At 36.0% G+C, this 14,664-nt stretch overlaps 1 protein-coding gene across 2 annotated transcripts; it reads left to right on the forward strand.

The window, feature by feature from the left end:
• Positions 1-7,808: 7,808 nt before the first annotated feature.
• LOC113742138 (protein argonaute 5-like) lies at positions 7,809-14,388 on the forward strand. Of its 2 annotated transcripts, XM_072076372.1 has the most exons (22): positions 7,811-8,726; positions 9,357-9,556; positions 9,637-9,786; positions 9,911-10,044; positions 10,205-10,311; positions 10,523-10,626; positions 10,797-10,917; positions 10,999-11,115; positions 11,249-11,359; positions 11,439-11,510; positions 11,810-11,923; positions 12,011-12,176; positions 12,256-12,377; positions 12,462-12,599; positions 12,702-12,844; positions 12,920-12,982; positions 13,053-13,116; positions 13,207-13,342; positions 13,443-13,516; positions 13,626-13,720; positions 13,848-13,879; positions 13,972-14,388. In XM_072076372.1, the coding sequence occupies exons 1-22, from the start codon at positions 8,286-8,288 to the stop codon at positions 14,145-14,147; spliced, it is 2,880 nt and encodes a 959-aa protein (XP_071932473.1). In that variant the 5' UTR covers positions 7,811-8,285; the 3' UTR covers positions 14,148-14,388. The 2 variants fall into 2 exon arrangements, with proteins under 2 accessions (XP_071932475.1, XP_071932473.1); XM_072076374.1 differs by lacking the exon at positions 13,848-13,879 and having other exon boundaries at positions 7,809-8,726.
• Positions 14,389-14,664: the final 276 nt, after the last annotated feature.

The following is a 14,664-nucleotide window of genomic DNA, read 5'->3' on the forward strand; positions in this document are numbered from 1 at the left end:
TAATTTTTTTTTTTAAAAGCTCATGTATATATCTAATTAATTTCATTTGAACAATACAAATAGCATGTAATATATTTCTATTTGATTTCGTTTGAACGTACTGCTCATGTGAAATTAAATAGATATATACAGAAATTTTAAAAACTTGTTAATTTTTTGCTCATGTTTATTTGTTTTTACTTGAAAATTAAAAATAAATAAGACATTTAATTCTAAATATTATCAAGTGTTTATATCGAATTAAATTTGAAAAAAAAATAAATAAATAAAATAACAAAAAGAAGTAAGTGATTGACACTTTTAAATTTTAAAACAATCACAAAACAAGTAATTCAATTATTAGTCTTAAAAGTAGTGAGTAGAAATTTCAGATTTAAATTGCAATTTATTAGCATGACTATGGATTTCGAATTAGGACCAATTAATTAGATGGCCTTATTACACAATTCAATAAATGAATAATTACTAAAAGAAAAAAGACCACAAATATTGAATAGGTTCACATAGTGAAATCAAATATGTGTGTGTGTGTGTGTGGGATTTAAAATAAAATTGTTAGTTTTAAACTCATGTATATATATTGAATAGTATATGTACGATTACAATTAGTCTGTGTAGATGAAATTAAATAGAGATATATTACATGCTATTCATACTATTCAGGTGAAATCAAATAGAAATATATATGAATTTTAAAAAAAAATTTATTCGTACACATGATTAATAAGAGATGAAAAAGTCATTTCGTGAAATATGAGAAATGAAAAAAATTTATTTTGTGAAATGTGAGAGACGAAACAATTCATTTTGTAAAATGTAAGTGACTATAGATTGGATTATATAAAATTTGATTTGATAATTTTACCCAAAAAAATGATCACATGCAAGACACGTAATGAATTCCGACAAAAAACTAGTCGAAAATCTAGGTAGGAATCAAATTTGACGAAAGTGAATTTTTAAGGTACGTAAAATTAATACTTTTAAAAGTAATGGATGAAAATAATCATTTTACAAAATATAAGAAGTGTTTTAAACAATTTTTCCTTTTTACAATAAGCATTTCGTATAGAAAGAAGTGTTCTCTATCGGTGAAATATCTATTTTAAACTATCTCTGTATCAACGTAGCAGTGGAAAGACTACCACGCTGCATCTAAACTTCAAACAGTTAAGTCTTGACTCGTACGGTTTGTACTTCACAATTTTCTTGGAGTGGAAAAATAAATAAATAACAATCCTTTGAAACGTGCATTGCTGCTCTCTGAACGTTAAACCTATATTCTCTTTTAAATTGAAGGTTTTGGTGACCCTCATATGATATGTTCCTACGCATATTTTCTATTTCCCCTGTACATGTTTGGCCAGTGAAGAGAAAATTATAGAACGTACCAACGAAAAATGGAGAAAACCTGGGTGTTGTATCATGTACGACGTGAAGTATCAAACGGGAGAGGGAAGTGGGATCTCAAGCCCCACCCCCCCCCCCCCCCAAAAAAAAAAAAAAGTGGATGTCAAATTTTTTTTTTTTTTTTTTTTTTTGCGTGACTACAATTTTTTTCCCTCCAATTGAATAAAACGAGGGTGTTCAGACTGTGAGTTTTTACGGAAAAAATTTTGGAATATTCTCCTAACATATTTCTTAAACATCCTTTTTATCTCACATATTGATCATTACAATCTATTATTTAACAAAAAAATTTAAAGAATTGCAATGCAAAAGGTGGATCTTAGTTAGATCAAGACTCTTATGATGACACATTACTTAACTCAGCATTTTAAGTGTTTTACCCTCTAAGGATAAGAGACCTTAAAACCTCAAGAATTAAAGCTCCAGAGTTCAAGAGACTTTAAAACCTCGAGAATTAAAGGTCCTTTCAGGTTCAAATCCATCCCCCCCTTCGCTTACGAATTCCTACAATAAGTATTTTTACGACTTTGAGGTGGGTTCCACCGACATCAGGTATGGTACAAAAGTTCTCTGACCCAGAGATTCTATCCATTCCGGGCAAGCGGGCACTTTCTGAATTGAGAAAGAATGAAAAATGTTGCATCTTAAAAACCCCAGTTAATTGGTTCAGCAACAAGTCCACAACCCAGCACGAGATTGGGTCCAATGAACTTTTGTGTTCTAGAGATAAATGGGCTGAAAACCTGAGATCCTCAGCTGATCCAAAAGGTCCTTCTTTTCCCCCAAATTGTTGTCAATATTTGAAGCGTCTACTGTTTATAAGAAAATGGAAACCAAAAAAAAATAAAATAAAAAGTGAGCTCCCAAACATTTTCTTATGTGATAAAATCTCATTAAATTGTATAAAATCAGGATAAACTAATGAAAATATACTCAACAATGTGACATAAATTCCAGTACAATTGTGTCCTAGATGGAAAATATGAATTAATATGTGAAATTTTGAGTGACCAGAAATTAAGCAAAAGAACGTCAAGAAATTAATCATAAGCCATAATATTACTATTCCTTCCTCTCTTTTTTTTTTTTTTTAATCAAACGCAACAGTTAGCCTAACCTACTCCTATTCTTGAAGGGGGAGGGGAGAGGTCCAACGGATCTAAATCATCATTAGATTAGATGAGTGTACCGCATACCTGTATTCGTATGAATTTAAAAGAATCACATATAATAATAACACATGATGAGAGATAATATTTGAATCATTGATTTTCCATTACACCAAAATTTAAAATCTTTGATGGCAGCCAATGGTCTAAAAGCCGGTGATTCCATTCCTTCCTCGTTTTAGTAAATCTCCTCCCAAAGAAAAGAGGGGAACACATACTTAAGGACGAAGAACTAAGGGTACATCTTTGAGCGGCGCTTTAATTGTCCGTACGGACACGGAATAAAGGCCCTCATCTTACTGTTAAAGTTACGTATTCTTTCTTCCTTTATTCCTTTCACACATAAAAGGTAATGGCTGCGTCCGACTCTAAAAAAAAAAAAAAAAAAAAAAATTCCTTTTGCCCTTTTTAAGGATGTTTTACCACTTTCTTCGGAAAAAAGCTTGCCGAAATCGCAGTGGCAATTGAGACTTTGAAGTGGGCTACCCTAAAAAAAATGAAAGACTTTTAGGTGGGCCTGGAAAGGAGTCAGCGGCGTTTTCACAAGACTGTTAATGTACATTCTAACGAGTTGGTTGAATACCCCGTTATTGCTAGTTTGAAAAGGAAAGTATTTTAGACTTTTAGTAACTTACAAAATTGGTATGATGTTAGCAAAGCGCAAATGGGCTATCGGTTTTATCATAGCTTGTAAAATGTATTATTCTAGTTTAATTGGGTATGTAGATTGCTTCCAACAATTTGTTGTGTGTTCTGAAAAATTGAGAGGAAAAAAATGCAAACTGTGTGTTTTGAATAATTTAAAAAAAAAACTTATCAATAATATGATCATATATCTAGATTTTGAAATATAAAAAGACAATTTAGCCCAATTCTGACCAAATTCTTTTGTCGTCTTCAGTAGAATTGATGATTCAAGTGACAGTTTTTTGCTCTTACAAATGGAGAGGAAATTCCTAATTAGTTAATTGGGATTGGTCCTTTAGTTGTCCGATATAACTTGTAATTTTTTCTAATCTAATACACTACTTTGTGTCAATAAATCTTTTTTGATAAAATATCATAATTTCATTAAAATATGTATTGATAGCATAAATTACATCATCAAACATACACATATATAAATGAATATATCTAAAAAAAAATTATACTACAAATCTGAAGAATAATAAAATTACATCACAAAACTCCAAATTTAAAAAATAATGTAAAATAATTGTAACTCCACGGACATCTGTACATGATTCCAATTGCTATATCTGCTAATTAAGTGTTTCAAATCCGGATATTATGGTGAGATTTGCCAAATAGGTCTAAGAAATTTCAGATCTGATAATCAAAATCTAACAAAAACTCAGTTCTAATAAAAGAAATTTGAAAAAATTTATCAAAAACTCTCACTATGAATCCTTATGAGAGAATAAAACTCTCACTAAAAAATTTAGAAGAGAAGAAAACTCTCATTAGATAATTCTAAAGAGAGAAGAAACTCTTATTAGAAAATTTTAGAAGAGATTTTATTCACCAAAATGAAAATAAACTATAAAGAGGGTTCTTCCCATAGGAAAAGATAAAAAAATTCTGATCTTTTTCCGTAGGAGAGTTAGGGGAAATTTTGGTTAGAGAGTTTTTTCTTCTGAAGAGAAGGAAAAGGGGAGGAGAAACAATTTCCCTCCATAGTCTGCTCGAATTTCCCTTCGCTTCACCGATTGCCATCAGATTTTGACTATAAGAATAATAAAAGCAAGACTTGAAGACTATGGTAACGGTCCCCAACCCTCAAGAATTTCTTAGAGGGGAATTCCAGTTATTCCTTCCTAACCACCCCCCTTCGCCTGAAAAGTTAAAAAAATATAATAATTATGACTTCTTTTAGATTAATTGTTTTTGAAATATTTTGCTATAATAGTGTATATGAAAACAGTTTTTTACTGTAAATGTTTTTCGTGATGTTTTTAGAGGTGCTTTTAGAATATATTTAGAATATTTTTAAAGTTAAAATTTTTATAGTCATTTTTAAAAATTATCATCGCCACCACCACCCCCTTCCTTCTCTTTCCTCTCTTTCTTCCTCCTCCTCCCCTTCTTCTCCATCTCTTTACTTCTCCCATCTTCCTCCTCCCTTTATTTCCTCGGCATCTTCCATTCCCTCTTTCCCCGCCATGCCTCACCCCTCTTATTTCTCCCTCGATCTAGCTGAGAAGGGGAGGAGAAAAAATGAGGGGAAGGATTGGATGGTGGTGAGTGATGGTGATAAATGGAAGAAGAAAATGGTGTGGATTTTTATTTTAATTTTTTTGTATGTTTGGAGTTCTTTTTGATATTGTATGAATATGATGTTTTCGGAGTTATTTTTGTTTGTGTATTATTATAACATTGCGTATGAAAAACTTATTTTTCAAAAATCTTGTAGCTTCCCCGATAAGCTTTGGTATTTGTCATCCCTTTTCTTTTTTGAGGATAATACAGTTTAGATATATTCAGTTATAATCACCATCACGGATTAAAACATACTTTTAAAACTAAATCAAATTTATAGGAATTTTTATGCATAGTCTATTAACACAACTCTTGTGTTAGCAATAAGATTCTCGATCTAGGTTTTGAAAAAAAATAATTTGCCTCACAAATTCCAATCACTTTTTTATCTCACATACATCACATCACAAATAATGTTACAGTAATTATCTCAAATAAATTATCCAAATAAACTCTTATCCAAACAAACTCAATTTGTTCATTGGTATTTGTCATCTATTTTTTTTCTGAGAAAAAAGTTAGATATGTTCAATTTTACTCATTATCACGAATTAAAACATACTTTTAAAACTATATAAAACTTTCAAAAATTCTTACGAATTGTCCATTAATACAATTCTTGCTTTAGCATCGAAATTCAATCAGTTGGCTGTTCCGTTGGCCACTCTTCCGTTCTGAAACTTCGAGGTTTCTTCCCCCCTTTTCCACTCGCTGGACGGTCCCTTCCACTCTTCCATTCATCCCGGTTCTCTGACATATCAGAAGATGGGACCATTTTCCTTCGGCTGCACTAAATGCTACGACTTTTGGGCCCACAACCGAATCAATCTCAGCTGGGAACTGGGATCCCAAAATTCAAAGAAAGGTACACCATATATTGAACAGGGTAGAACACCGTGACGCTTTTTCATTTTTTATCAAGCATTGACTTTTCTTCGGCCTAAGGCAACTCCAGTGCTGGGCCTACTGCGATAAAGATTATGAAGCGCGTCGTTTTTTATCTCAACGGTGTCGTGTGGGGTAGCCGCCTGGCACGAATCCCACACCCAAACCCCCGCTGCCACGAATCCGCCGTAAAATCACTGTTGGATTAAATTCTGCAGCACGCTTTCTTTCCCTATGAGGTTATCATTCCTTATGTTGGAAGACGTACTGCGCTAACCAAGATTCTATCCGGGTGAAATGATTTCAATGTTCAAATCTCCATACGTCATTTGACAAATATACCCTTTACTTGGCGGCATGCACAAGCATTCAACAAACAAACCAAAATTTCTTTTGCTTCTTTTTTTGGAAAGTAATATAATTAAATCGTGGGGAAATGTAACGACTGAAATACTTACCAAAATTTGCTCTTTTTTCCTTTACTTACCATTTTAGATTGCATTTTCCGTCATTTTTTATGAAAAAATTACTGTAGCGATTTGATATATATGAGAAAAAAAGTAATAGAAAAATGCGATCACGAAAAATGACGTAAATTTTTCGAAAAAAAACGGTAATCCAAACAAGGTTGCGTTCAATTAATAGCATTTACCATGAAATTCATGACACAAAAGCATCCAAAAATATACACCAACAAAAGAATTAATGGTTCATTTGCCTTTTCACGTTATACTAGTACTGAAATACATACATTTCCTTGTTTCACATAGGATTATAAATCAAGTAGCATAGGAATAGAGTGCCAAAAATGCAGCTTAGATTGCTCTTCTTGCTTTTTTATTTTTCCCCTTTTTTCTTTTTCTTTTTACCTTTATTAGCTGTGTTTTTCTTCACATTTCCTAGACATTGTCCCAATTGGCTTTGTATTACTGTGATAAAAAATAAAGAAAGTTAAATGAGAAAATTAAAAGCTAGAGAATTACAGGTGCGAACTCGTCATGAAAGTTCTTAAATTGTTACATTACAAATACATCGTATACAGTTTTGTAGAAATAATTATGGATCTATATAAAAAGCTGATATTATACTCATGTATTATCTTTATCCTGATGGCACAAATTTTCAAATAAATTAAGTAAGAAATATGTTGAATCTGAGGGTAAAATCGTCGCACTGAAAACAATCCTGCTTTCTAGATTAGGACTGTTTTCCTTCCAGCGAATTAGCCATGCACTACCTGGACATGCCTCAATCTTTTTTGTCTTCCATTTATTTATGAATTTTGGATTGCTATTTTTAGATTTATTTTTATAAAAAAATATATCGTAACAATTTGATGCATATGAAATAAAAAGGCGATTGAGAAACGTGTTTATGAAAAATATAAAAAATTTTCTGTAAAAAATCACAATTCAAACAAAATTCTTGAATTCCTAACAGGACGTGTGATTTTGCCATTCAAAAAATTCTGAAAAATCACACGTTTTCTACCCCTTTTGATTCGCACAGCAATTCTTCTGGGTTCACATTTTTAGACCCCAACTCTCACGTTCTACGTTCTTACTTCTTAGGCAACCACGTTATGTTTTCCTCCTTTTACAGTCCTGACTATGTTTATGTAACTACTTCTACCACATTACTCACATGTTTACATAATTGCTACTGCCATACATATATATATTATCGCCATATTTATCCCAAGTCTTTTTACCAATTTCAATAATAAAAATAAAAAAACGTCATAATTAATTTCTTTGCTACAACTAATTTATTATTGTATATTTTTTCATTATTCATTTTCTTCCTAAAATATGCACAAATATAACACATAGACTGCGCCACACCGACTAAGTCCGATGGTTACTTGAAATCACATATGAAGTTAAGCAAAGCTACGAATTTGCATTTGAGTTGAAATCGGGGGTTGGCTACAACATATTAAATAACCTGCCGTTAAATAACGGAATCATCTAATCTAATTATTGGCAGTGCAAGAAGGTCCCATAAATTTTCCATTCTTACATATAATTATAATAACCTGTTGTCTTTAACGGAGTTTTAATTTTCATTAACGGGCCCCTCCTTCCCACACCCCCAATTCCCCGCCCCGGTCTCCTTAATGACTCTCGAGGAAGCTCTCCTTGGGAAACACTCAAGTAAGCCACACTAATTCGATCAATCATAAATCCTGCCGTTAAATTCAATCACATCAGCCGGTTACTCAGTTTCACAGAGAACGGGAATCCATGACAAATTACGTGGCTTAACCTCGATTAACTTGGTTTATGACTGCCCGTAGACCCAACACACCCAAATAATTCCACCCTCTCGCTCCACTGTTTCGGTCTTTCCACTACCCGCCTTCGCCGTTTCCATGTCCTTTCAAGTCTCCATATAAAGCAGGACAGAAGTTTTCCATTGTCACGCAAACCACATCCATTTCTTCCACTCGCTCGCTCTTCTTTACTTCTCCAAAATCTCTCTTCTGTTTCCATTTATATAAAAAATATATATATAGAAATATTTAAAATTCCACACATAATTAGAAATCTCATCTAGATAATGTCCGGAAGAGGACGCGGACGTGGCGGTGGAGGTCCCGGCGGCGGCGGCGGTGGTCGAGGCTCATACTCGCCGGCTTTTGGACGTAGCCGTGGCCGTGGCCGTGGACGCGATGGTGGACGGGGATCATCGTCCGGCTACAATGCACCACCACCGCAGCCTGCTGGTGCTTCCGCAGCCGGGTCGTCGTCGTCGGCTTCGACGATAAGCCGGGAGTTGGAGCAGAAGTTGACCTTTCAGGCTTCGTCCTCCGGGAGTGAAGTTCCCGTACAGAGGCCAGGGGAACAGGCTGTGACGGAGGAGAGGAAACTACCGCCAGCGTCGTCGAAGGCTACAAGGTTTCCGCAGAGGCCGGGCTTTGGAACTGTGGGTCAGAAATGTGTGGTTAGGGCTAACCATTTTCTCGTTGGAGTGGCTGATAGGGATCTACATCACTATGATGTAAGTCTACTGCTTTTGCTTTTCATCTGCTTGCTTTAGCATATTCGCGGGTGTATACTTTTGCCTGTTCATGTACATGTTTGAAGTATCCAATGGCCTGTTCGAGTATGTTTTGCATTTTCTTCGTTTGTTAAAAAATGTCTTGGTTTTGATTTTTACGGAGAGTAGCACTAGATCTTTTTTGTTTGACGGAAATAATTGTTTTTCGTACATTGGATTACTATTTAATGCACTGATACGTCGTTGCTTCACAAGAAGGCAAAGTGTCTACTTGGATGATCATCTTTTTTTTTTTCGTGTTCTAAACTGTAAAACGTGTTTCTAATTTTCTCTTGGATTTCGTGCTGGTTTGTTCAGTTTCTGGTAGTTTATGGGTTTAATAACTGACGGCTGATTTAAACATTAGCTTGGTCGGTATTGTTCTTCAGTTCTTTTGTTGTTTTCTCTGGTCGTCCTCCAATTTTATTTTTGAATTTCTGCTAAAATTTTACATGATTTGATTTCAATGTGGTAAATAGCTGTTTTTAATTGTTGAATATCTTGCTTCTTGTGACATTCTACGACTTTTGCATTTTAACCATCTCCAATCTCCTATCTGTCATGGAAAAGTTTTACTGTATACTTATGTAGGTATCAATTACTCCGGAAGTGTCATCTAAGAAAGTATGCAGAGATGTAATGAGGGAGCTTGTCAAAAGCCACAAGCTATCACACTTGGGTAACCGAGCGCTGGCTTATGATGGAAAGAAAAATGTCTATGCTGCTGGCCCGCTGCCTTTTTCTTCGAAGGAGTTCATTATCAAGCTTTCTGACAAAGGTGATGGACCAAAGTAAGCGGATAACATTTTTCTTCATATAAGTTCTTATGGAATTAGCTGAAACAATTTTTAATACTCTTTTTCAATTGTAGGAGGGAAAGGGAGTTTAAGGTCTCTATTAAGTTTGCTAGCAAGGCTGACCTTCATCATCTTCAACAGTTTTTGAGAAGCGAACAGCTTGATGTACCGCAAGAAACCATACAAGCACTCGACGTGGTTCTGAGAGAAAGCCCATCTAACAAGTGACCTCTTTCTCGTATCTTTGTGTTTTACTTTAATCACTTGTATCTTGAGATGTTTTAGGCTGCAACTTGTCATGTAAGATATGTAGCAGTTCTCCTAAAGCAGTGAGATTTGTACTTGCAGTTATACTGTTGTGGGAAGGTCATTCTTCCATCCAACTTTGGGTGGTAGAGGTGATCTTGGTGATGGAGTAGAGTATTGGAAGGGATTTTACCAGAGCCTTCGTCCAACTCAGATGGGCCTCTCACTCAATATTGGTAGAATACTATCACTTGAGAATTGGTTCTTTCTTGCTTAAATGCATGTGGCTTCTTGTTCCGGAACTTGACTTGTCTATCAGGGATCCTTTTTCTTTTCTGTTCTCGTTTAATTTCTGTGGACTCTTTCTTGCTTTATTGATCTCTATTCTGCCTGCAGATGTGTCAGCTACGGCATTTTATGAACCCATTTCAGTTCTGGATTTCATTGCCAAGTACTTGAACATCAGAGACCTAACCCGTCTATCTGATCAAGATTGTATCAAGGTATTCCAGCGATTATTTCCATCTTTCTTATTATTATCTTTGTACATGCAAGAATGTTGTCTTTTTAATTGATTATGGGGGCAAAAGTTGGCTTGCTTTTTGGGTTGGAGATGGTATGCTCTCTTTGAGGTTCTGGATGCGAGTTAGCTAATTGATGTTTTTGCATTCTTCAGTTCTGGATCTATCATGTTAACTGTGTTCTGTGTTTTAGGTGAAAAAAGCTCTCACACGTCTTAGGGTGCAACATACTTATCTGGGGCACGTGAGACGCTACAGAATCTCAGGCATTTCAGATAAACCAACAAACAAGTTGACGTGAGCTCATACCTTCTCATTAGTGGATCCTTCTGCAAATTGACTTTATTTTGTTTAGTTTTGTGTCCAAATGAATGTGCAGAACTGTTGTATGAGTGTAGGAATTAAGGTTAAACAAACACAGTTGGATGATTTTCTTATATTTTGCAAACCTTTCAACTACCATGCAGATTTGTCTGTGATGGAATTGACGTTACTGTTGTTCAATACTTTGCTGAGAAGTACAAAATTGTACTTAGACATGCAGCGTTGCCTGCATTGCAATCTGGAAGTGCATATCTGCCAATGGAGGTTTGCTGCTGAGCCTTCCCCCTCACCTCCCCCCCCCCTTTCTTGTGAACTGAGCTGAGATTGGCTACACGTGAATTACAGGTTTGTACAATTGTTGAGGGGCAAAAATATTCAAAAAAGTTAAATGACAGACAGGTTACAGCTTTGCTAAGGGCTACATGTCAAAGACCAAGGGAGAGAGAACAGAGCATCAGGGATGTAAGTATAGTATATATTTTGCTTTATGTATGCCTCTGGTTTTTCGTTTTCTTTTTTGCTTGGTCATTGGGATTTTCTATTTGTTTCTCTTCTCTGTACTGCTTTGTACTAAGCTCCTGCCGTTAATTTTCAGATGGTTATGCGTAACAATTACAACAATGATCAGCTTGTACATCAGGAATTTGGGATTCAAGTGAGGCCTGAGCTTACTTCCGTTGAAGCTCGGGTTCTTCCACCTCCTACGGTAATCATTTAGTTCATTATTTAATGAACGGTACAGTCTTCAATCTGGTTTTTAAATTCTACTGTGCTTGGTTGTCCAGCTCAAGTATCATGCGACCGGGGGAGAACCAAGGGTAAATCCAAGGGTTGGACAATGGAATATGATCAACAAGGTGTGTATGTTATATTGTTACTGAAATAACGGGTTACTAAATATTCACATACTGTGACTGATAAAGATATTCTACAGCTGCCTTGCTTATGGAAAAGACATTTTTCTGTGACAACAATTGATTTGTTTATCTCTGAAAATATACCTTTTTTTCAAATTTGATTTTGGAAGAATTTAGAGAGTTGTTCTTATTTTATTTCTTTGACATGATAGAGGATTTTATTATTCTGCTAAACAAATTTTCATGAGCTTTGCGCTTACATGTATATGTTCATTTGGTCTATCATAATTTTTTATTAGAAAATGGTGAATGGCGGGAAGGTGGACTCATGGGCTTGTGTCAGCTTCTCGCGGAATCTTGATGCAAGCAGGTTCTGTGAGGACTTGATTCGTATGTGCTCAAGCAAAGGAATGGTATGATCAATCCCTCCATATGATAGCCATTCGTGATGATTGTTCTATCACCTGAAGAACGTTTATAGATGTCTTTTGCATAATCAGGTATTTGCCTCAGGGCCAGTGCTTCCCATTCAATCAGCCCATCCTGGCCAAATTGAGAAGACTCTGTTTGATATTCATGCCAATGCTACTGCTAGACTTAGAGATCGTGCAGTGAAATACCTGCAGTTGTTAATTATAATTCTACCAGATCTCAGTGGATCTTACCGTGAGTAAAAGTATCTGAAATCTAACATGGATTTAGTGATTTGATTGCTTGCTTAATGCCAAAATTTTTGTACTCCCAGCAAAGATCAAGCGAGTGTGTGAAACAGAGCTGGGAATTGTTTCACAGTGTTGTCAGCCTAGGCACGTGAAAAGACCCAATAACCAATATCTTGAAAATGTTGCTCTGAAGATCAATGTCAAGGTTTGTAGTCTTCTTGTTAGTTTCCTTAGATATTATCTCTCAAGGATACAACAGGTTTCATTTTGCTTTTGTCTGTTTAACCAGGTTGGTGGAACGAATGCGGTTCTAGAGCAAGCTGTTCAAAAGAAAATACCGTTTCTGACTGACCGTCCAACAATTATTTTTGGTGCTGATGTTACACACCCTCAACCAGGGGAGGATTCTAGCCCCTCTATTGCAGCGGTATGTTCTGGCTCAGTTAAACGATTTTGTTGTGCATGCCTATGTTAACTCTCTCTCTCTCTCTCTCTCTCTCTCTCTCTCTTGTTGAATGTTTGTCAACAGGTGGTTGCTTCAATGGATTGGCCAGAGGCTACAAAATATAGAGGGCTAGTTTCTGCTCAGCATCACAGGGTGGAGATAATCCAGGATCTCTACAATTGTTATGAAGACCCAAAAAGGGGCATGGTGCATGGTGGGATGATAAGGTCAGTTGCAAGATTACTTGGTGGATATGGTTGCCTATTTTTATCTTCCTCAAACCATTCATTTGGATGTTACAGGGAGCTGCTGCGTGCTTTCTGGAGCTCAACTCGACTTAAGCCTGAAAGAATCATTTTCTACAGGTGCTCTTGTGCTCCCTTTCCCCAAATCCAGCTTTATAGAGCAAAAATTTGACATTAGTTGTATTTGTAGAGATGGAGTAAGTGAAGGTCAATTTAACCAAGTTTTATTGGAAGAAATGGATGCCATCCGAAAGGTATATGAATTAATTTTTTTGAGGTTCCTTGGCTCTCCTCTCAATCTTTTCTTCAGAATGCCCTCTTATTGGTGAAGTTGTTTTGTCCAGGCTTGTGCTTCGCTACAGCAAGATTATTTGCCACGAGTCACCTTTGTGGTGGTGCAGAAGAGACACCATACACGTCTCTTCCCTGCTAATCATGGAGATAGAAATTTAACTGACAGGAGTGGCAATATTTTGCCAGGTTCTGGTTTCCCATGAATAACCCTTTCTCTAATTGGCATAGCACTTGTTTCTGCAATCACTTCTTCCATTGACTCACCTCCTTTTATTTATTCAATCAGGTACTGTTGTTGAAACCAAGATTTGCCACCCCACTGAGTTTGACTTCTATCTTTGCAGCCATGCTGGGATTCAGGTAATTAGTGTTTCACCTGTGCCCTAACTGCATCATTGTGTGCTCATTTACCATTTCTAGTCTTAGAGCAGATGGCTATAATGGTCATCTGGTTCTTTATTTAACTCAGGGAACAAGCCGTCCGACCCATTACCATGTGCTTTATGATGAGAACGGATTCACTGCAGATGCTTTGCAAACGTTGACAAACAATTTATGTTACACGTAAGAATCTCTTGCTGTCTAGGATTACCTCTAGTTTCTAAAGTGCTTGTGGTAATATTGTTGGTTATGGTCAAATTATGGTTTCATCACTAAGTATCCTCACATGCATTCCTCTCTCCTTTTTAAGGTATGCAAGGTGTACTAAATCAGTTTCCATTGGTTAGTTTGCTAACTTTACGCTGTTATTGCAAATCTCGTTTAATAATAATCTGTTTCCATTTTCTGATCAAATGCCTAAAATGATTCTGCAGTGCCGCCTGCTTATTATGCTCATTTAGCTGCATTCCGAGCTCGCTATTACATGGAAGGTGAATACTCAGATGGTGGTTCTAGCGGCGGGGGTAGGGCTACAAGAGAACAGAGGGCAGAGCTCCGGCAGCTACCAGCCATCAAAGATAACGTCAAGGATGTTATGTTCTATTGCTGAAGAGTTTCTCTTTCATGGCTCTTTTGTTGCGTATGGTGTCATTACCTGTTAGTCCTTTTTGGTCAAATTATCGTTGAGCGATTTCTGGGTTCACTTGGTACCCTTAGATTAGATGTTGCTGACTTGCAACGTAGTAGCCGAAGTATACAAAGACTTCCATTTTGTTCAGAACGGCCTTAAATTGTTTTGACTGATGTGTTTTTCTCGATCAAGATATCAAAGCCTATCGTACTCTTGCTAAGTTGAGTGGCTCTGCTGGTGCTATCCGAATGTTGAGCGTATGAGAAGGAAGTTGGCTTCACAAACGCTGTCAAATTTCAATTATTAATTTTGCGCTTAAAACATCTCCAATTTTAGGGGTCATAATTAAAATCTTGCTTAAAACGTCACCAACTTCATAACAAAGCTTGATTGCAAGCTATTTGTTCCTAATTTAGATTAGGGTATTCGAGTTGAATTTGAACTCGATGCGATTTAGCACTACTTGAGCTTGAGTTTGAACTTGAGTTTATGGAAG

Source organism: Coffea arabica, chromosome 1c (genome assembly GCF_036785885.1).
Source record: "Coffea arabica cultivar ET-39 chromosome 1c, Coffea Arabica ET-39 HiFi, whole genome shotgun sequence".
NCBI classification, from domain to species: Eukaryota; Viridiplantae; Streptophyta; class Magnoliopsida; order Gentianales; family Rubiaceae; genus Coffea; species Coffea arabica.

What these genes read in the sequence shown, in the direction of transcription:
- LOC113742138 (XM_072076372.1), top strand. Translation starts at nt 8,286, where the DNA reads ATGTCCGGAAGAGGACGCGGACGTGGCGGTGGAGGTCCCGGCGGCGGC. An exon ending in GTGCATATCTGCCAATGGAG is followed by an intron (nt 10,918 to 10,998) that starts GTTTGCTGCTGA and finishes CGTGAATTACAG; the next exon opens with GTTTGTACAATTGTTGAGGG. An exon ending in AGATCTCAGTGGATCTTACC is followed by an intron (nt 12,177 to 12,255) that starts GTGAGTAAAAGT and finishes TTGTACTCCCAG; the next exon opens with CAAAGATCAAGCGAGTGTGT.